General features: G+C 43.9%; 2 protein-coding genes across 2 annotated transcripts; both read left to right on the top strand.

The window, feature by feature from the left end:
* Positions 1 to 220: 220 nt before the first annotated feature.
* RPL19 (ribosomal protein L19) lies at positions 221 to 7,110 on the top strand. Its single transcript, XM_069953008.1, has 6 exons — positions 221 to 290; positions 3,272 to 3,378; positions 3,468 to 3,590; positions 4,915 to 5,035; positions 6,526 to 6,636; positions 6,913 to 7,110. Exons 1-6 carry the CDS (start codon positions 286 to 288, stop codon positions 7,037 to 7,039), a joined length of 594 nt encoding a protein of 197 aa, XP_069809109.1. The 5' UTR covers positions 221 to 285; the 3' UTR covers positions 7,040 to 7,110.
* An 8,186-nt stretch (positions 7,111 to 15,296) lies between these two features.
* Positions 15,297 to 18,962, top strand: LOC138771833 (P43 5S RNA-binding protein-like). Its single transcript, XM_069951840.1, has 9 exons — positions 15,297 to 15,422; positions 15,618 to 15,718; positions 15,797 to 15,890; positions 17,121 to 17,209; positions 17,320 to 17,393; positions 17,470 to 17,550; positions 18,015 to 18,244; positions 18,324 to 18,377; positions 18,717 to 18,962. Exons 1-9 carry the CDS (start codon positions 15,297 to 15,299, stop codon positions 18,960 to 18,962), a joined length of 1,095 nt encoding a protein of 364 aa, XP_069807941.1.
* Positions 18,963 to 23,156: the final 4,194 nt, after the last annotated feature.

Raw genomic sequence — 23,156 nt, forward strand, 5'->3', positions numbered from 1 at the left:
CCGTAAAGCGCATGCGCACCTTGCGGACTAAACCAATTATCTGCACGGGGGAGCACGACCGGATGAAATGTTCTATTACGTTCTGCTTTTAGACACGTTTTTTGATTCGTATACGTTAGATTGTATTAATATTTTCTTTTTAGCTTTTTTTCTGGGCTAAGCGATCACAGCGATTCCATACTGAATTTAGCACCTCCCCTTGTGCGTAGTGGGATTACCCCCTGGTAATAATGGTAGCGACCGAACTACTTCCTTTCCTTTCCGAGCTGGAGCAGAGCAGCCGCCATGAGGTGAGGGGCCGGGGGAGCTGAAGTGGACAGTGAGGATGGGGCCCGGGGGACACCGCTATGGGCTGTGGGAGCGAGGGATTCGGCTTGGGGTGAGGTGGAGGAGCCGGGCGGGCCCGGAGGTGGCGGAGCGCAGTGTGAGGGCTGAGCTCCGGGGTGCAGGCCGCTGACATGCGTGACAGGCCGGGGATACGCTGCTGTGTGCGGTGCTATGACATCACCCGGTGTGGGGCGCTATTGTATCCCCTCTATAGTGCAGCATAGTCAGTGGGCAGAACTACAACTCCCATCAGGCTCGGTCAGCATTTGTCTTTCAATGCATGATGGGAGTTGTAGTTTTTATATACGTGCTTGGGATTATACACACTACATAAATAAAGGTCCTAATAACTGTATGGGCTGTGATCTCCCAGACTGCGCTGACACACTGTAACGCAGCTCTCCTCCTTTCACTATAGAGGCCCATGACGGTCCCTGCAGCTCAGAGATATTGGCTCTCCAGCATGCTGGCTCTAGGCATGCTGGGAAGTTTTGCAGCATGTTGGAAACCACTACTTTTAGGTTCATGCGTTACTGTAACTTCAAGACACACAGAAAAATAAGACCCATTGATGTGTATGGTGGTTGTTTACACATCCTTTTCACAAAAAAGTAGGACTACAATCTGCAGTCGGGCTCCATAAACTTGATCCTCATTAAGAGTGCCCTGCTGTACATGATGAGGGGTGCAGCACCCATAATGATCATGCCTTACTTGTCTGGGTGCAGAGTGCTCCCCCTTAGGCCCAGTTCACACTGAGCAAAAACGGTGGAATTCCGTAGCAGAGCTGGGATTTGTTGTCTTAACAGCTACAGGCCCACAGATTGGTGTCTCCTGATATTAAAGGAAACCTGACACACCCCCCCCCCCCCCCCCGTGCCGGGTTGACAGGCTTCCGACCCCCTGTTAGATCCCCCTATACTTACCTCATCGAGCCGGTCGGGTGACTGAGATTTCAGCGCCCGACGCACGCGCTCACAGGAGAGTCCGATGCCCATAGCCAATGACTAAGCATCGGACTCCCCCTTCATTCTCTATGAGCATCTCACCCTCCTGTGAGCGTGCGCACCAGGCTTCGGGCACTGAAATCTCAGTCACCCGACTGGCTCAGGAAGTGGGACCCAGTGCGATGAGGTAAGTATAGGGGGATCTAACAGGGGGTTGGGAGCCTGTCACCCTGGCACGGGGGGTGACAGGTCCTCTTTAAGTGTCACTGTAAACTTTTTACATGTCATAGAGATATCAAAAGTTATGATCGGCCCGGGTCTGAGTGTTCACACCTGTACTGATTGTGAGAACAAGCGTGGAGAAGTCTCTGCTGCAGCACATCTGCTCCTCACTCTGTCAGCAAAATCAGTCGGGCTCCATAGATCGCATGACAGTCGTGAGTGGACCGCTCTTAGCACAGTCTTCTCCCCGTTCTGAGGATCGGTACAAGTGTAACATCAGAACTTTTGACATGTCTGACACGTCACATGTTTTCTATGATGACAGTGACACTTTAAAGGGGTATTTATAGCAAATATGTGCCAGATAGACGCCAGTCTCACCTCCGTCTCTAAAATAGGGGCACCACTGACTTAAAGGAGAAGTCTGATGAAAATTTTTATTAAAGTATTGTATTGCCCGCCAAAAGTTATACGAATCCCCAATATACACCTATTACGGGAAATGTTTATAAAGTGCTTTTTTTCCCTGCACTTACTACGGCATCAAGGCTTCACTTCCTGGATAACATGGTGATGTCACTTCCTGGATAACATGGTGATGTCACGACCCGACTCCCAGAGCTGTGCGGGTTGTGGCTGCTGGAGAGGATGATGGCAGGGGGACACTGAGGGACACAGGGCACTGGGGGGACACTGAGCATCCCCCTGCCATCATCCTCTCCAGCAGCTACAGCCCGCACAGCTCTGGGAGTTGGGTCGTGACATCACCATGTTATCCAGGAAGTGACATCATCGTGTTATCCAGGAAGTGAAGCCTTGATGCAGTAGTAAGTGCAGGGAAAAAAGCCCTTTATAAGCAATTCCCATAATAAGTGTGTATTGGGGATGTGTATAACTTTTGGGAGGCAATACAATACTTTAATAAAAAATTTTGCCGTACTCCTTTAAGTTGCGGTGCGTTTTCTGTAGTTCCAATTTATTTTTATGTGAGGTAATCTGTAAGTGTACTTATCTTCGGGGCTCTATGGATACGGACATGCAATGAGACCGTAATGCGTGCAACCCCATTGGATCTAATGAGGGTCGCAAGCATTATGGTCTCATTGTGTCCATGGGGGCCTGAACTTCTGGATTAGGAGGATCTTGCCGCTGATCCAGATGCGGGCCGATGTGACAGGTACTTTAATCCTAGCAATCTGTTTGCTGAAACCATTCTGTGCATGATCCAGAAGGTCCAGTTCTAGAGGCAAAGGTGAAACCCGCATCTATCAGTCCTGCGGAAATGCCATAAGTGTCCTGATGGGAGTGCTGGGAGCTGATGTCATGTAGCTCCATCTGGATGTTGTTGTTTTTTTTGTTGTTGTTGTTTTTTTGTGGGCAGTCACTATGATAACTTGTCTGGACTTGTTCTTTTGCTTTCCTGATGTCAGAATTTTACTATTCAGGTGTTGTGGCAATGTCTAGCTGTTTACTTTTATTTTACCCTGGAGACTAAGGTGGCTTCTGGCGAGGTGTTTATTGGCGGATGTTTTTCCTGATAGAATTAAGAGCTGAGGAGGCCAGTTCCTCCTGTTTCTAGATCATATGTCTAGCACTTCTGTGGAGCTCGGCTGTGTGTCCTTCTAGTGGTATCACTTGTGATATGGGTCAGTGGTATCCCCTGAATCTTGCTTTCTTTAGCCTCGATCTTTATTAGTCCCATAGGTTTTGTAGGATTGTGTGAATGTCTGTATAAACCTGCTGTATATTTAGTAACGTTCCTTTCCTTTTCACAGTATGCTCAGACTTCAGAAGAGGCTTGCCTCCAGCGTGCTGCGCTGCGGCAAGAAGAAGGTATGGCTGGATCCAAATGAAACCAATGAGATTGCTAATGCCAACTCCCGTAAGTGTCCTTTCTGGTGCCCTCACATTGTGTACATTGTATTCTGTCTTGTGAGAATTGTCTAACTCTGGATCCTTTTTTCCCTACAGGTCAGCAGATCAGGAAGCTGGTTAAGGATGGTCTGATCATCCGTAAGCCAGTGACTGTCCACTCTCGTGCACGTTGTCGCAAGAACACCCTTGCACGTAGAAAGGGCAGACATATGGGCATTGGTGAGTATTACCTACATATCGTTTTAGCTTTATTATATCTTCTACATCTGTTTTCTGTGTGGTATACCCATGGGTGGTTCATGTTGAGGTTTAGTTGCCTAGGAATATGTAATTGTGGAACTAGAGCCAAATGGATCAAAACCTAGGGATATCCTTAACCTTAAAGTGTCACTGTCGTGAATTTTTTTTTTGCAGAAATCAATAGTCCAGGCGATTTTAAGAAACTTTGTAATTGGGTTTATTATCCGAAAAATGCATTTTTATCATGAAAAAGCAGTTTGAAGCTCTCCCCCCTGTCTTCATTGTTCTCCTATGGAGAGAGCTAAAGAAAAGACCAAAACAGGACAACAAAGAGTTAATCTACAAATCCCTCACCCGTTATCTGTTCTGACCATCACCAGTGACCTGTCTGAGCTCAGATTACAGCTGTCACCCAGCCAACCAGCCTGTAATCCTCTGTTATCTGCTTTCTGCTGCCGGCTAACTCCCTCCTTCCTCCTCCCCCCTCCCCTCTCCCTAGAGCAGACAGGGGACGTCTCCTGCAACAAGTCACAATTTTCAGATTTTTCAGAGTGGATGAAAAAGAGGAAGGAGGGGGGGACCTGGGAAAAGGCTTTTTACATGCAGATAATGGCAGATTTGGCTAATAAACCCAATTACAAAGTTTCTTAAAATCGCCTGGACTATTGATTTCTGCAAAAAAAAAAAATACGACAGTGACTCTTTAAAAGGTTGCTGTAATGAGCCTGTATAAGGTCAGGTTCACCAGAGTTTAATACAGTGATATTTCTATACTACTATATGGTCTGGGGACCCATGCTAACAGCATCATTGATCCCCAAGACAGAGTTGGCTCAAGGACAAAGACTGGAACTAGGCATGAGCAAATTTAAAATATTAACGAAGCAAAGCACTTCATTAGGATCATCCGGCAGCTTGTCAGCCAGCTGCCTTTGAAGTGCGTGTTCTTTCCCGGGTGCTGGCGAAAGCTGGATTCACTCCTGGGAAACTAAGAAGTTTCCCGGTCGATCCTAAGGGTATAAACCCACACGCCGTATAAGCAGCGTATTTACTGCTGCGATACGCAGCAAATACGCAGCAAATACGCAGCAGATTATATCTAAATAACTGAACACAGCATCAAATCTGTACCAACAAATCTGCTGCGTATTTGTTGCGTATCTGCTGTGTATACGGTGTGTGGGTTTGTACCCTAAAGAAGCGTTTCATTCCTACTGTAAATTTGCTCATTCCTAACTAGTACATAGGCTGTGTAATGTCCTCATATTCATACAGTCAATGCTGATACCCTCTTGTCTTTCAGGTAAGAGAAAGGGTACCGCCAACGCTCGTATGCCTGAGAAGCTGTCCTGGATGAGGAGGATGAGAATTCTTCGCCGCCTGCTCCGTCGTTACCGTGAGTCAAAGAAGATTGACAGGCACATGTAAGGCTCTAAACACTTCCATTTCTATTTGAACAGACTTCATTATAATCTTGTCTGTCTGGAGATAGCATTGTCAAATCGCTTTAATTAGATATGCCTTAAAGGGAATCACTCGGCTGAAATTCATGTTCCAAACTGGTGACATTAAGGGTTTATTTACACATTATCTGCCAAAGATTTGAAGGCAAAGCCAGGAATGGATTTGAAAAGAGGAGAAATCTCAGTCTTTCCTTTATGACCTGATCTGTTTATAGTCTGTTTCTGGCTTTGGCTTCAAATCTTTGGCAGATAATTATTCTGTATAAATAGACCCTAAGAACTGTCAAGGAGAAACGTGGTACTTTTCATATATCCACTCTGCTTCCAGCTATCGATCAAGAAGGATTGGGAGGGGGGTGGCATTGCAGCTTACAGTAGATCAGCAGCTTGGAAAAGCCTTTGACTCCTTGTACCAGAGAATTAAAGCATTTCTACATTCTGGAAGCACAGTGCAGTATCTCATGCATGGAGTTGTCTTACCCATTTTCCTCAGGGGCACTCATTTTACTAATGATATTTTAATTAAAACATGACCATAGTTTGTGGATAATATCTTCTATTCTGTATGTTCAGTAATTAGAGTTGAGTGAATCTCGAGCACGCTTGGGTCCATCTGAACCCATGTGCGGCATTTGATTACCGGTGGCTGAAGAAGTTGGATGCAGCCCTAAGGCTTCCTGGAAAACATGGTTACAGCCATAGTAAACTTTTCTCTCATTTAAAGTCCACAGTTCACTTCCTCTGCGTAGTAGAAACTTTGATTTTTACTCTGTTCTCTGAACACAAACGCATTTTATTCCCCACAGATGCAGAAGTTGGGATGCTGCCGGGAAAACATGGAAACAGCCTATGGCTGTATTCACGTTTTCCAGGAATCCCAAGGGCTGCATCCAACTTCTGCAGCCATAGAGAATTGGATAGTGGAACAGTTTGACAGGTCCACTGAACACTAGTGGTAGGAGAGGTTTTGAGGATGACACCCTAAGGGCCTGTTCACACTTAGGAATCGGCAACGACATTCCATGCGGAATCTGTCTGCACAGACTGCACCAACTATCTGTTTGAATGGGAGGGCTCGCGCGCCTCTGCTTAAAGAATTAACGTGTCAATTCTTTGGGAGGGCTCACACGCTTCCGCTAAAACCGATAGAAGGCTGGATTTGGTGCGAAGTCTGTGCAGACAGGTTCCGCATGGAATTTCTGTGCCAATTCCATAGTGTGAACAGGCCTTAAACATGAATGTAAGGCCTGCCTTGGTGATAGTGTGCCCCTTTCAGTTATTTCCAGTAATACATACCCTACTTCTGTTGTAGTTCTTAACAGAAATCGGTAGGCAAAGATCTACATTAGCTTTTACTCCATTTTAACTTTGTTGTAAATACAAAGCTGGCCCTACTGCTGTGTAATAAACCCCGAAATGGTGGTAACAATCACTGTGCTTTTGTTTTACAGGTACCACAGTCTGTACCTAAAAGTCAAGGGTAACGTGTTCAAGAACAAGCGTATTCTCATGGAGCACATCCACAAACTGAAGGCAGACAAAGCTCGCAAGAAGCTCTTGGCGTAAGTATCAGTTCCAGAACTTCCAGGGAATTTAGTTTGGGTTGGGTTATGTCCTGTCATGTATGGTTCACGTGATTTATGCCACAGCGTACCAACATCTTAAAAGGAAAAAAGGGGGAGGGGGATTTATTTAGCTTTTTTTTTTTTTTAGCTATGTAATTATACTGGTAGCCATCTGGATAAGGTCTGATGTGGCAATATAGATCCGTATGCCAGTGTTTGTTTTACAGTGTTCAAAGATTAGTAGTTGACTGATATTTTTTACCTCCTGTATAGTGACCAGGCAGAGGCTCGCAGATCCAAGACAAAGGAGGCAAGGAAGCGCCGTGAGGAAAGACTTCAGGCCAAAAAAGAGGAGATCATAAAGACACTCTCAAAGGAAGAAGAGTCTGGCAAGAAATAAATGGTCTACCCGTAACGTGTATATACGAGTACTGCCCTGTGCAAGCTCAATAAACCATCCTCTACCCTCCAGTGTGTGGTCTCCATGTGGTTTACACAACTTCACCTCCATTTACAGAGGGAATTTGTTAGATTCCGATATAGTTGGCACAACTGTTGCAAAACTACTATTCCAGTTATGCTTGGACACCTTTTAACTGTGTAGGCATGATGGGAATAATGGGGGAGTTTTGCTAATACAACACTGGCCTTGGTCTTCAGAGTCATCAGATGGGTATTTCCATCTTGTCAGGTAATGGCATATCACTAGGATATGCTATCGAATTAATAGTGGGGGGGGTCTAATATCACCAGTCCTGAGTGTGTAGAGCCACCGCAGTGTTTTACTCTGTATGCTAGTCCTCTCATGTTAAGCAGGGGACTACAGTTGACCCCATTAACTTGAATAGAGTTGTGCACTGTGGGTGCTTGGGCGGACACTGCAGTGGTGGTTCCATAGCATATCTTACTAATGTATCACTTCAAGAAATGGTGAAATCATAGAAAATAAGTCTAATGAAACTCAAGGTTTTTCAGGATGTGGAGATTGGTGGCCTTTCCTTAAGATAAGCCGTCAATAGTAAAGTCATAGAAAACCCCTTAATTTTTGGAAATTTTAAACTACTAAGTAAAGTAGTTTGCATGAATCGGACAGGAACATGGGAGCACATGCAGGTGCACTCACCATACCTCCTGAGGGTTCCTTACGCGGTGTGCTTAAAACTCAATTGGGACATAAATCTATGAAGAGCAAGAAGGAAAGCGATGGATCCAGCGTTCAATAAAACTTGTCAACTTTAGTCCAAAAGCTTAAAATTTGGCAGAACACCATTCAGACTCTAATGGTGCATTTACACAGGCAAATTTATCTGACCAATTTTGGAAGCCAAAGTCAGGAATGGACTTGAAAAGACAGGGAATCTCAGTCTTTCCTTTATGACCTGCACCCTGTTTATAGTCTATTCCTGGCTTTGGCTTCAGAAATCTGTCAAAAAAATCTCTGTAAACACACCATAACAGCTACCCCTCTACACGTTTCAGGTGCGTGTACTCTGACGTACTCTGTTAACCCCTTGTACTTGCATTACTAATGAATATTTGTGGTATGTGTATAACTAAGGGGTTAACAGAATACATCTGACAGGGCGCATGCACCCAGAATGCGTAGAGGTGTAGCTGGTGGAGTCTGAATGCGGTCCTGCCGAATTTTAAACTTTTGGAATATAGTTTACAAGTCTTATTGCATGCTGGATCCATCGCTTTCTTCCTTGTTCGCTGATTGGATACAGATGTGGGCACTCGTAGGAGGCAGAGGTGAGCCGGCTACTTTATGCATACTTGTTGAGACATTAATTTATCCCTGTTATGTTCACATAGCACCTGGTAACCCTATAAAGCTATGCTACTGATGCTTAACAAAATCTCTGTATCCCGGGAGTTATGTTTGCATCACTGGCATGGTCAAATCATGGTGCTGACAGAGTGTGATAAACAGAATGGTCACAATGGGTGGTGACTGTATGTAGGGTACCCCTGTAATTTCTGGCCTACAGGTACACTAAATGTAGAGGTGCCACTGTAGGAGCATTTCATTGTCATCCAGAAAAACCTGTCAAGAGCTTCTGTTCTGTTTTCTGCACTGGAACCAAAGTCTGGAACAGACATTATAGAGCTTAGTGAAAATGGGGTCAGAGGATAAAGTGGTTATGTTAAAGGTGAACTATCTGTGAATTCTACGAATCTAACTTTCTAATAGTTCCCCTTTAAAAAAAAAATCCAGTTAAAGTTTTCATTTAAGAAAAGACCTCTGAAGAATAAGCTAGGGACATGTCAAAAGTTTTGATCATTGGGTGTTCAGGCCCTGACCAGTGAGGGATCAGTCTATACCACCTGATGATGAAACTTCTACTAGTTTTTGGTGAACCTACATTGCTCATAGCTGACCGACTTTAAAGTGGTAAGTTTTCGCTGGTGCAAGTAGTGGAAAACCAGCCAAATACACAAGAACTGCCAGACCTAAAAATCTAGAGGGATGAGCTTCTATAACCGTTATGTATGAATTTTAAAAACCTGACTATTGTAGTAAATCTGGGCCAGCATGCTTTAGTGCAACTGTCCTGAAAAGTAACTGTATTCATTTTAAGTTGTGCACACATGATTTTACCGGCACCCAACCCTTTTGTTCTGGAAGTAATAAGCCAAAAGTTCATGTATATTGGGAAGAGAGGAGAGATAATTTAATGGTTCACAGTGTGATTTGTCTGCCTATCACATGTATCTATGTGCATCCTGCTGAGATCGGCATGCTGGTATATACTATGGCAAACAGCACTGGGCCCTAGTCATTCCAATGGCTTAAACTAGGGACTCTGTTCAAGCCATATATGCTAGCTTAGGGGGCCTCAATAGTGTGTTCTGCTGTGCTACTGAGACTTATTACATTAGATTATACAGCATGAATGGTGTCAATGGGTGACTTATTTGGGGTCACTGCTGTCTGCCGCAGTATACATTAGCATCCCATTCACTGCAGAATGCCTATGGATGCTTGTAATTGGTGGAATATAACAATATAGAAGACAAGATACTACCAAAATATTAGAATGCTCAACCCTAATGGCATGAGTATATCAGAACTCCAAAAAAAACAGAACAAGACATGCCATATAATAAACCTTAAAGTCTGATAACTAGAAAAAATATAAGGCAATGAAAAATGTAAGCAGACACAAAACAAGAAATGGCAAAGAGGTGCATCAAAAAATAAAGTTATCCAAAGTAAATATCACCAACATGAAGCGATCCATGTCTGGGTCCACTAAACCCATGCGTTTCGTCCCTGACACAACCTGAACCTGACACTTTCTCAAGGGCACTGTTGTATCACGCACAAAACCTATATAGGTCACTTGTAATTATGTACAGACACTGATTATTGAACCTGATTACATCAGCTCTACCTGTCCCGTCATACATAACTCCTGTCCATAGAGCCACCCCCATTGTTACATCATACTGCATTTCTAATACATCGTCCCCGATATGTTTTTTTAATTTAAAGATTTTATTTTGTCTCACTTTGGCCACTTTATTAGGTACACCATGCTAGTAACGGGTTGGACCCCCTTTTGCCTTCAGAACTGCCTCAATTCTTGGTGGCATAGATACAACAAGGTGCTGGAAGATTTTGGTCCATATTGACATGATGGCATCACACAGTTGCCGCAGATTTGTCGGCTGCACATCCATGATGCGAATCTCCTGTTCCACCACATCCCAAAGATGCTCTATTGGATTGAGATCTGGTGCCTGTGGAGGCCATTTGAGTACAGTGAACTCATTGTCATGTTCAAGAAACCAGTCTGAGATGATTCTAGCTTTATGACATGGCGCATTATCCTGCTGAAAGTAGCCATCAGATGTTGGGTCCATTGTGGTCATAAAGGGATGGACATGGTCAGCAACAATACTCAGGTAGGCTGTGGCGTTGCAACGATGCTCAATTGGTACCAAAGGGCCCAAAGAGTGCCAAGAAAATATTCCCCACACCATGACACCACCACCACCAGCCTGAACCGTTGATACAAGGCAGGATGGATCCATGCTTTCATGTTGTTGACGCCAAATTCTGACCCTACCATCCGAATGTCGCAGCAGAAATCGAGACTCATCAGACCAGGCAACGTTTTTCCAATCTTCTACTGTCCAATTTCGATGAGCTTGTGCAAATTGTAGCCTCAGTTTCCTGTTCTTAGCTGAAAGGAGTGGCACCCGGTGTGGTCTTCTGCTGCTGTAGCCCATCTGCCTCAAAGTTGGACGTACTGTGCGTTCAGAGATGCTTTTCTGTCTACCTTGGTTGTAACGGTTGGCTATTTGAGTCACTGTTGCCTTTCTATCAGCTCGAACCAGTCTGCCCATTCTCCTCTGACCTCTGGCATCAACAAGGCATTTCCGCCCACAGAACTGCCGCACACTGGATGTTTTTTCTTTTTCGGACCATTCTCTGTAAACCCTAGAGATGGTTGTGCGTGAAAATCCCAGTAGATCAGCAGTTTCTGAAATACTCAGACCAGCCCTTCTGGCACCAACAACCATGCCACATTCAAAGGCCCTCAAATCACCTTTCTTCCCCATACTGATGCTCGGTTTGAACTGCAGGAGATTGTCTTGACCATGTCTACATGTTGCTGCCATGTGATTGGCTGATTAGAAATTAAGTGGTAACGTGCAGTTGGACAGGTGTACCAGTGAGTACAAAGTGGCCAGTGAGTGTGTGTGTGTGTGTATATATATATATATATATATATATATATATATATATATATATACATACACACAGCATGACAGTTGAGCTGTGTATGGGCTCAGTAAGCAAGCGCTGAACTAGCAAATCGGCGCTCACTTTACAGTATAATGTTGGGTCGTGTAATACAGCCCTAAGTGGCCACTCACACCTTTACAATATACGCCATGCACAGACTGTATACTGTGGACCGGTCCCTCGGAACTGTCAGAACAACAGTGCAAATATTTAAAAGGGTTGTTCACCAAAAACCTTTTTCTTTCAAATCGACTGGTGCCAGAGGTTTGTAATTTACTTCCATTAACACGATTGACACGATCATCGGCTGATCGTTCTCTCTATTCCACCGAGCGATAATCGGCCGCATCGGGCCGATTCAGCAGATTATCGTTCCTGTGGAATAGGGCCCTTAGAGACAATGTGGTTTGTTGGGCTACATTCATGTCCATTGGGGCAGCAATCTGATTGGCTCCATTTAGCAGTGCCAAACAGATACTGTGATGGAAGCTCTGGAGCCTCTGGCACAGTGTACACCTAGCCCCTGTCAGAGTTCAAACAGTTTTTTGTGTATGTTTAATGTATACATTTGTTGGAAATAATAAAAGTAATCTGCTGGAAAGGACATATACCTTAAACAGATGCTGCTGTATGCCGTAATTTGTTTTTTGTTGGCTACCAAAAACACAGTTGTCCATATTTCTGTATACAGAAAAAAAATAAAAAACTTCGACAAAGAAACATTTACAAAAAAAAATGCAATGTTAGGCTATGTTCCCACTCGGTATTTTTGCAAAAACCAGGGGTGGAAAACACAGAAAGGCTATGTTCACACACTGGTGAAATTTAGTGGATGTTATTTTAAAACAATGTGAAAAGAACCTTTCTGTGTTTACAATCCACTCCATGTTTTGGCTGCAAAATACTAAGCAAAAATACTGTGTGGGAACATACCCTAAGGGCAGCTTCACACACACACAGAATCGCAGCGGATTTTCTGCTGCAGAACCGCAGTGGATCCGCAGCTGATTTGATCTAAATAACTGAATACAGCATCAAATCTGTACCATCAAATCTACGGCGGATCTGCTGCAGATCCAGTGTGTGTGAAGGCACCCTAAGGGTAGCTTCACACGTCCGGATCTGCAGCGGATTTCACGCTGCGAGTTTGCAGCGGAATCCGCTGCAGATCTATGTAGTGTGAAGGTCAATGGGGTTACATATCCAAAGCGGAATTTCTATTCCACTGCAGATATGTAAGCCGACCCCTTTAACCCCCCACCGCCTGCAGCCCCTGGCCCAGAGCATACATTACCTGCTCAGCACCACGGCTGTGTGTGAAGCTCCTGGCCCCCATCAGCCAATCAGTGTTGCCGTGCACTGATTGGCTGATGGGGAGCGAGGGGAGCCTCACACACAGCCGCGGGGACGAGCGAGTAATGTTTGATCTGGGCCAGGGGCTGCAGGCGGCTGCGGGTTAAGGGTACAAACACACACGGCTTATACGCTGCGTATTTACTGCTGCGATACGCAGCAGATTAGATCAAAATAACTGAACACAGCATCAAATCTGCTGCGTATCTGCTGTGTGTGTTTGTACCCTAAAGGGGCTGGGTCACATACTGGCAACGGAATTTTCATTCCGCTGCAGGTATGTGACCCATTCAACTTCACACTACCAGGATCTGCAGCGGATTTCGCTGCAATCTCGCAGCGTGAAATCCGCTGCAAATCCAGTACGTGTGAAGCTACCCTTAGGGTATGTTTACACTGAGAAATCTGGGCGGATCACCCCCTGTGGATTCCGCTGCTCAGGTTCCACAGGTTCATCCTTTGGATGGACAGCAGGATCCGCCCGACCATAGAAGGGAGTCTATGGCACGGATGGAGATGCGCACGTCCGTGAGCGTCGGAATCTGCAGGGGGTGATCCGCCCGGATTCCTAAGTGTGAACATACCCTAAGGCTAGATTCACACGTAACGTATCCGCATTGTCATCCCGCTGCAAGTATGTCAAACTCAGCACCATTAAGTGGGAGGTTCCCAGCGGTAAGCCAATCAGTGTCCTGCAGAGGGGCAGCTTACTGATTTGAAAACGCAGGGATCCCCCCGAGGCAAGCCGGAGCGGAGACACAGTACAGTATGTTCCCAGGCCGCAGGGGTTAATGGCGCTGAGTTTGACATACTCGCAGCGGGATGACAATCCCACTGCGAGTATGTCAGCCCATTGAAGTGAATAGGCAAGTATCCGCAGCGGATTTCGCTGTGAATATGCAGCGAGAAATCCACTGCAGATACTTTACGTGTGAATGTAGCCTGAGACTGCATTCTTATGTCCCTTGTCCTATCTGCGAAACACGGACGACATGGTAGTTGAATGCACGTGGACTGTTTCCTCGGATGGCGTAACAACATCATGTCAGCAGTGGGCATACTCTTTGGATCGCCTTGCGGCACTGTCATTACAGCGCTGCGGGCGGCGATTCAAAGAGTCTCCCTGCTGCCAGCATGATGTTGTTACATCTTGCCATCCGAGGAAACAGTCCACGTGCATTCAACTACCATGTCGTCCGTGTTTCACAGATAGAACAAGGGACATGAGAATGCAGCCTAAGTAAAGGCCCTATTTCACCAACAGATCTGACCACAAATTATCTGCCAAAGATTTGAAGCCAAACCCAGGAGTGGATTTGAAAAGAGGAGAAATCTCAGTCTTTCCTTTATGACCTGTTCTCTGATTATAGTCTGTTCCTGGGTTTGGCTTCAAATCTTTGGCAGATAATCTGTCATCAGATCTGTTGGTGGAATAGGGCCTTAAAGACTGGGTTCACACTACATTTTTGCAATCAATTTTTTCATCTGTGTCTGCAAAAAATGGATGGAAAAGTGGATGCAATTGTGTGTATCTGTTTTGATCCGTTTTTCCATTGACTTCCTTTATAAGAAAAAAGGATCAAAACGTATCAGTTTTTTGTTTAACATAAAAATGTACTTGACCTTATTTTTGTGAATGTTAAAAAAAAAAAAGGAGGCGTTTTGAGCCGTTTGTTTTTTTTCTATAATGGAAGTCAATGGAAAAATGAATTTTTGCAAAAATGGATGAAAAAAATGCAGTGTGAACCCAGCCTAATTCCCCCTATGGGTGCATGTACACTATGGAATACATGCGTAAAGGTCGCTGCGTATTCCGTCGCTGGCCCCTGCTCGCGAGCTCCGCCTGTGCCATAGACTCCATTCTAAGCACAGATGGATTCCGCCGTCCGTCGAAAGAATTGGCCCTGCCATAAAATGGCGTTTATGGCACGGGCGGAGATGCGTGCTGCCGCGAGCAGGGGCCAGCGACGGAATCTGCAGCGGCCTTTATGCGTGTATTCCGTAGTGTGCATGCACCCTTATGGTACTTTTACACGGAGCGATAATTTGCCTGATCGCATGAACGATGTTTTTTTTACAACGATCAGCGTTTAGACGGAATGATACATCGTACGAAAAAATCGTTATGCGATCGTTTTGCGATCGCTTAAGCCTATCTCACACATAGGTGAAATTGTTGAAAGAATGTTTACACGGAACGATCTGCGAATTTTTTGCAAACGACCAACGATAATTTGAGAACATGTTGAAAGATCAAAATGAACAATTTCTCGCTCGTCGTTTGATTGTTCGCTGCGTTTACACGTACGATTATCGTTCGAATTCGATCGTTATCGTGCAAAAAACGAACGATAAATTGTTCCGTGTAAAAGGACCTTCAGTGTGGAGCCCTGAGCTTATAGGCAGCACCTGAGCTAGATATCACAGCGTCAGCTTCCCCAGTGCTGTCAGGCAGAACATGCATCACCTGGGCTACAGGCCGGACATATAACAGGCAGCATGAGAGCTGGGAGGGGGCAGTGTATGCAGGTCAGAAGGAGAAGACATGCAGAACCAAGTGGCTGGTAGTCAGGGGAAGAAGCCCATCCTCACCTGCCCCTCTGTGGGGTGCAAGGCCAAGTTTAGGAAACAGATGCAGCTGCGAGAGCATGTGGCCAAACACTCAGGACAGGTAAGAGCAGGAGGATTGTGGGATCTGATATATATATATATATATATATATATATATATATATATATATATATATGCACCAAGTCACCCATATGTGTTTTGGATATATGTATTTCTCTTTGCTCTGCACAAAAGTATTTGGTAATGTAACTTCAATGTGGATGATAAAATGCTTTACATTTTTTTCTTATCTGAGAAACCATGGCGCTGTGATAGACCAGGCTGCGGAAAAGCCTTTTTCCATAGAACCCAGTTCCAGAGACACTGGCAGAAACACCAGGGATTGAAGAAGTACATGTAAGTCTCGCTCTCTATACTACACATCTTATGGGGTGTCTATCACAGGTTAAACCTGTATTCTGTTGAATGTTTCAGCTGTCCCTTTTCTGACTGCCGGGCTGCTTTTGTGACCAAAGACTTGTTGAAAAGACACCGGAAGTATAAGCATGCGGCTGCAGACCCCCTGAAGGTGAGTGGGTGACAATGCTAGGACAGACTGGGGGGGGGGTGCTGTATCTGACTGTGCTTGAAAGTGTCCCTTTAAGACAGTGATTCTGAACTCTAGTCCTTATGGACCACCAGCAGGTCATACTTTGAGAATATCCCGAACAAAGAACACCTGTGTTAATACCTGATGTAAGGAGTATAACTAGATCGCCTGTGAAATATTAGGGAGATCCATAAAACCTGACCTGTTGATGGGTCTTGAGGACTGTAGTTGAGGACCCCTTGCTTTACAAGAACCTTTGACAAAGGATATGATTAAGGACTATGCCTTGTTAGAGCATATTTATGTAGCCCACACTGGACCCCTCCTCCTATTGAAACCAGATCTGGTGGGCTCAGCCCAAGTATTTATTACTTACATGCTTATCAACTTTAAATGGTTGGTATGTAATACTACGTTGGCCCCTGTAGGGTAAACATATTGCTAGTTTAAATTTTTTTTTTTTTTCTTGCACTGCCCCTTTAAGGGCTTCAATCGCATGTGTGGTGAGTTCTCCCTGCCCCACCAGCCTTGATTGAGATCTCCCTGTACCCAATCAAAACTGGTGAAGACCATCCCAGCCGCTTGTGGTTCAGAAAAGTGCTGGCAGGTTACCTTAAAGGGATTAGGTCCTCTTTTGATGATGCATTTAAATGTAGTCTTTATGTTAAACAGATTTTAAAGGGATTGTCCAGCCAAAATTTTTCTTTCAAATCAACTGGTGTCAGAATTTTTTTTTTTTTTTTTTATGGAAGTAATTTTTAAATCTAAAGTCTTCCCAGATGCTGAATGTCATGCAGGAAATGTTTATTTTCAGTCTGACACAGTGCTCTCTGCTGACATCTCTGGCCGAGACAGGAACTGTCCAGAGCAGGGGAGGTTTTCGATGGGGATTTATAGAAAACCGAGACAGAGTTCCTGTCTCGGCCAGAGATGTCAGTAGAGAGCAGTGTCAGATTGAAAATAAAACATTTCCTGCAGGACATACAGCAGCTAATAAGTAACTCACAAATCTATATACCTTGTTTTGACACCAGTTGATTTAAAAGATGAAACTGACTTGAAGGAAACACAATCTTCTCAAGCTATTTTGCATATCCTTCCCAGTGGAGTAGGAATGGAGAGTTGGTAAAACCAACAATCTAGGTGATGCATTCCCTGTAAGTGTAGAAGCTATTGGATTCTAAGCTGTCTTCTGTATCTCTCACCCAGTGCTCGGTGAAGGGATGTACAAAGACTTTCAGGAAGAAAAAAGCCTTAAAGCGACATCTCTCAGAACATGGCGGGGAGGCTCAGTTTCGGTGAGTACTAGATGTATGGGGAGAGTCCTCCTTGGCCTGTGTGGTGAATACTGAGGCCAGGAGGAGGATAACCTCCAGTAATTTGTCTGCTCTTCTGCTTTGGATCATAGTTGTGACCACCCTGGCTGTGAATGGAAATCCATCTCTAAAGCTGGTCTCACGGGCCATATCAGACGCCATGCAGGTGAGTACTCTATGCTAGCAAACAGATTTATTGGTTAAAGATCTTGCCTGGCAGTAGGTAACCTCTGCTTGATCAGGTTATAGGTGCCCTTTCCAGGGATGCCAAGCCAACGCTCCAACCTGGTCCGCCCTGCAGAAGCATCGTATGACCCATCCATGTAAGTGTAATACATATTGTGCATGACTCAACCTTTAGTTAGGCAATGACTGTGGGCAGATGTGCCACCCAAGAGCTTGGACCACCAGCTGTAAAATTCTACACCAGGGGTAGGGAACCTTGGCTCTTCAGCTGTTGCAAAACTACAATGCCTATCATGCCTGGATGGCTAAAGTTTTGGCTGTCCATGCATGATGGGCTATGTAGTTTTGCAACAGCTGAAGAGCCAAGGTTCCCTACCCCTGATTGACAGGATAAGAATGGTCACACCTGTCCATGGCCTGTCTGGTATTGCAGCTTCACTGCAGTGAATGGGGCCTAGCTGCAATACCACATACAACCTGTACATAGGGGTGGTGCTATTTGGAAGAAATCGGCAACACTTTTAAGAATTTTCTTAATGTCAATGCTCCATTGTCAATACAAAGTAACATGGTTTCTGTTTCAATCTCCAAATTCCTTTAGTGGACTTAAAGTGTGGCAAATGCAATAAGACCTTTAAGAACAGGGGTGCCCTGCGGAGACACAATCTAACCCATCTGATTAAACCTGTCAATTACACCTGTCCTCGAGAGGACTGTAAGAAGACATTCACTACAGTCTTCAACCTGACTCATCATGTGCGCAAGATCCATCTTTGTCTGCAGCCCTACCACTGCTACCATGCTGACTGTGACCGCACTTTTGCAATGAGGGTATGTAGCAAATGCTGGCTTACAAGATGGCGGCTACTGTGGAATACTCTGTAATTTTTTTTTTTTACTCTGCTTTTAGGAAAGCTTGCTTCGTCATCTTGTTGTACATGATCCAGAGAGGAAAAAGTTGAAGGTGGGTATAGGCACAGTCTATTGCTCTCCGTGGGGATCCGGCTCTGTTCAGCTACTCTTGTATAGATAAAAATGAGGCTTCATTGACCAATATTTTGAGTGTCGTAGAACGTATAAACTCCGTACATGTGTCCATGGTCGTGGTGAACCAACACGAACCATTGAGCTGCCATACTTCCCCTTAATGGATATGTTTATCAAGGGGGACTATTAATTTCTATAGCTGAGAGGAAGGTTCTGAACTGGGTGATGCACAAGACTATCACACTCAGAATGTATAATGTATTGTGGGGCTGAATCATATTTCTTGGATACAAATCTCATAACTTGTCTCCCACAGCTTAAATTTAAGCTGAAACCCACCAAGAGGCGGCTGAGAAGAGCCCACCGGCCACTGCCTTGCGTGGAGGAAAACTTAAGTCGCCTCTTTAATCTGAAACTTGGCTTCCGAAGCAAAACCCGCATAGAGAGCAATCTCTCCGGCCTGTTCAATGAGCGACTGCTCCGGGATCCTGCAGAGCCAGAGGTGAACCTGAGCAGCCTCTTCCAGCTGCCTCCTACCCGCACCCGTGAAAAAGCCGCTTAAACCGACAACGGCCGGAAGTCTAGTGGAGAACACTCATTCTCTGCCGATGGCTGATCTCATTGCTGTCCTACTATGACAGTCTGCAATAGTTTCTTGCAACTTTCTTTGTGGATAGCTGACTTGGAAGAAGATGTAGCCCAGGTAATGGTGAATATGTTGGACAGTGTCTGCCTTTTTGAAGTGTATTTATGTTTGTAAGAGTGTAATTTTATTATGGGCGAGTTTTTTTTTTTTTTTTTTTTTTAATTTTAGCGACTAATGCTGCTTATGATTTCTTAGTTTATACTGTCCCTGTAAAGACAATAAATGACTTGTCTTCAACTAGTGTGTTCTATTAACCGACCACCAGGTGGTGCTCTTGCCTATGCTAAGTGACTGGATTGACTGCTGGCTGGAGAAGTCTGTAAGGCTTTCTTCTATCTAACATTAGAATTTTAAAAGGGGTGTCCGGAGTCTTAAATATCCTTATCCGATTATCGTTCGAAAACTATTGCATTTGAGTGGTGATCAGCTCGTGTAAACACAGCGAACGATCAAATGACGAGTGAGAAATCATTCATTGGGATCTTTCAACATGTTCTCAAATCGTCCGCTAAAATTTTTTTTTTGTGTAAATTTTTTTCGTGTAAACAGTCTTTCACCATTTCACTAATTCACCCTTTCACTAATTCACCCTATGTTAGAGAGGCTTAAGTTTTTTTTTTTTTTTTTTTTTTCCCCTCCATAATTTATTAAATTTAATAAGTTTACAACAAGACCTAAACAATAGAAAACATAACGTGTACAAGCCAATAAGAATTAGACCTATTTCTCCAAATACAGAATTATTTCAGAAAGCTTAAAACGATCGCAGATATTTATTTATTTTTTTCCTCCTTCCCCTAAACGATAGAATGTCTAAACACAGTTACTTTGAAATCGTTACTTAGGAGAATTATCACTCCGTGTAAATGTACTATTAGAATAAGTCATCAATTTTAGACTGGCTGGGGTTCCTGCTAGTCAGTGCCTACAGCACTCTAGCTCCTTAGAAAGTGAAAGAGTGGCTTTGTTTTTGTAATGCTTTTTATAACCCCTTTAAAATCAATAGGAATTCTAGCCAGAGATCACACTGAATTTGAAAAACAAAACAATATCAATCAGTCAGCATTACTTTTACATGTGGGCTTCGAATCTATCCCCAACTTTGTGCTCTACCCGTAACGTGTATATACGAGTACTGCCCTGTGCAAGCTCAATAAACCATCCTCTACCCTCCAGTGTGTGGTCTCCATGTGGTTTACACAACTTCACCTCCATTTACAGAGGGAATTTGTTAGATTCCGATATAGTTGGCACAACTGTTGCAAAACTACTATTCCAGTTATGCTTGGACACCTTTTAACTGTGTAGGCATGATGGGAATAATGGGGGAGTTTTGCTAATACAACACTGGCCTTGGTCTTCAGAGTCATCAGATGGGTATTTCCATCTTGTCAGGTAATGGCATATCACTAGGATATGCTATCGAATTAATAGTGGGGGGGGGTCTAATATCACCAGTCCTGAGTGTGTAGAGCCACCGCAGTGTTTTACTCTGTATGCTAGTCCTCTCATGTTAAGCAGGGGACTACAGTTGACCCCATTAACTTGAATAGAGTTGTGCACTGTGGGTGCTTGGGCGGACACTGCAGTGGTGGTTCCATAGCATATCTTACTAATGTATCACTTCAAGAAATGGTGAAATCATAGAAAATAAGTCTAATGAAACTCAAGGTTTTTCAGGATGTGGAGATTGGTGGCCTTTCCTTAAGATAAGCCGTCAATAGTAAAGTCATAGAAAACCCCTTAATTTTTGGAAATTTTAAACTACTAAGTAAAGTAGTTTGCATGAATCGGACAGGAACATGGGAGCACATGCAGGTGCACTCACCATACCTCCTGAGGGTTCCTTACGCGGTGTGCTTAAAACTCAATTGGGACATAAATCTATGAAGAGCAAGAAGGAAAGCGATGGATCCAGCGTTCAATAAAACTTGTCAACTTTAGTCCAAAAGCTTAAAATTTGGCAGAACACCATTCAGACTCTAATGGTGCATTTACACAGGCAAATTTATCTGACCAATTTTGGAAGCCAAAGTCAGGAATGGACTTGAAAAGACAGGGAATCTCAGTCTTTCCTTTATGACCTGCACCCTGTTTATAGTCTATTCCTGGCTTTGGCTTCAGAAATCTGTCAAAAAAATCTCTGTAAACACACCATAACAGCTACCCCTCTACACGTTTCAGGTGCGTGTACTCTGACGTACTCTGTTAACCCCTTGTACTTGCATTACTAATGAATATTTGTGGTATGTGTATAACTAAGGGGTTAACAGAATACATCTGACAGGGCGCATGCACCCAGAATGCGTAGAGGTGTAGCTGGTGGAGTCTGAATGCGGTCCTGCCGAATTTTAAACTTTTGGAATATAGTTTACAAGTCTTATTGCATGCTGGATCCATCGCTTTCTTCCTTGTTCGCTGATTGGATACAGATGTGGGCACTCGTAGGAGGCAGAGGTGAGCCGGCTACTTTATGCATACTTGTTGAGACATTAATTTATCCCTGTTATGTTCACATAGCACCTGGTAACCCTATAAAGCTATGCTACTGATGCTTAACAAAATCTCTGTATCCCGGGAGTTATGTTTGCATCACTGGCATGGTCAAATCATGGTGCTGACAGAGTGTGATAAACAGAATGGTCACAATGGGTGGTGACTGTATGTAGGGTACCCCTGTAATTTCTGGCCTACAGGTACACTAAATGTAGAGGTGCCACTGTAGGAGCATTTCATTGTCATCCAGAAAAACCTGTCAAGAGCTTCTGTTCTGTTTTCTGCACTGGAACCAAAGTCTGGAACAGACATTATAGAGCTTAGTGAAAATGGGGTCAGAGGATAAAGTGGTTATGTTAAAGGTGAACTATCTGTGAATTCTACGAATCTAACTTTCTAATAGTTCCCCTTTAAAAAAAAAATCCAGTTAAAGTTTTCATTTAAGAAAAGACCTCTGAAGAATAAGCTAGGGACATGTCAAAAGTTTTGATCATTGGGTGTTCAGGCCCTGACCAGTGAGGGATCAGTCTATACCACCTGATGATGAAACTTCTACTAGTTTTTGGTGAACCTACATTGCTCATAGCTGACCGACTTTAAAGTGGTAAGTTTTCGCTGGTGCAAGTAGTGGAAAACCAGCCAAATACACAAGAACTGCCAGACCTAAAAATCTAGAGGGATGAGCTTCTATAACCGTTATGTATGAATTTTAAAAACCTGACTATTGTAGTAAATCTGGGCCAGCATGCTTTAGTGCAACTGTCCTGAAAAGTAACTGTATTCATTTTAAGTTGTGCACACATGATTTTACCGGCACCCAACCCTTTTGTTCTGGAAGTAATAAGCCAAAAGTTCATGTATATTGGGAAGAGAGGAGAGATAATTTAATGGTTCACAGTGTGATTTGTCTGCCTATCACATGTATCTATGTGCATCCTGCTGAGATCGGCATGCTGGTATATACTATGGCAAACAGCACTGGGCCCTAGTCATTCCAATGGCTTAAACTAGGGACTCTGTTCAAGCCATATATGCTAGCTTAGGGGGCCTCAATAGTGTGTTCTGCTGTGCTACTGAGACTTATTACATTAGATTATACAGCATGAATGGTGTCAATGGGTGACTTATTTGGGGTCACTGCTGTCTGCCGCAGTATACATTAGCATCCCATTCACTGCAGAATGCCTATGGATGCTTGTAATTGGTGGAATATAACAATATAGAAGACAAGATACTACCAAAATATTAGAATGCTCAACCCTAATGGCATGAGTATATCAGAACTCCAAAAAAAACAGAACAAGACATGCCATATAATAAACCTTAAAGTCTGATAACTAGAAAAAATATAAGGCAATGAAAAATGTAAGCAGACACAAAACAAGAAATGGCAAAGAGGTGCATCAAAAAATAAAGTTATCCAAAGTAAATATCACCAACATGAAGCGATCCATGTCTGGGTCCACTAAACCCATGCGTTTCGTCCCTGACACAACCTGAACCTGACACTTTCTCAAGGGCACTGTTGTATCACGCACAAAACCTATATAGGTCACTTGTAATTATGTACAGACACTGATTATTGAACCTGATTACATCAGCTCTACCTGTCCC

Source organism: Dendropsophus ebraccatus, chromosome 14 (genome assembly GCF_027789765.1).
Source record: "Dendropsophus ebraccatus isolate aDenEbr1 chromosome 14, aDenEbr1.pat, whole genome shotgun sequence".
Taxonomy (NCBI): Eukaryota; Metazoa; Chordata; class Amphibia; order Anura; family Hylidae; genus Dendropsophus; species Dendropsophus ebraccatus.

Excerpts from the sequence above, each read along its gene's own strand:
- RPL19 (XM_069953008.1), top strand. Across the intron at positions 3,379-3,467 it reads GATTGCTAATGCCAACTCCC|GTCAGCAGATCAGGAAGCTG; the intron begins GTAAGTGTCCTT and ends TTTTCCCTACAG. Across the intron at positions 6,637-6,912 it reads GCTCGCAAGAAGCTCTTGGC|TGACCAGGCAGAGGCTCGCA; the intron begins GTAAGTATCAGT and ends CCTCCTGTATAG.
- LOC138771833 (XM_069951840.1), top strand. The coding sequence starts at position 15,297 with ATGCAGAACCAAGTGGCTGGTAGTCAGGGGAAGAAGCCCATCCTCACC. Across the intron at positions 17,394-17,469 it reads CCATATCAGACGCCATGCAG|GTTATAGGTGCCCTTTCCAG; the intron begins GTGAGTACTCTA and ends CTGCTTGATCAG. Across the intron at positions 17,551-18,014 it reads GCATCGTATGACCCATCCAT|TGGACTTAAAGTGTGGCAAA; the intron begins GTAAGTGTAATA and ends AAATTCCTTTAG.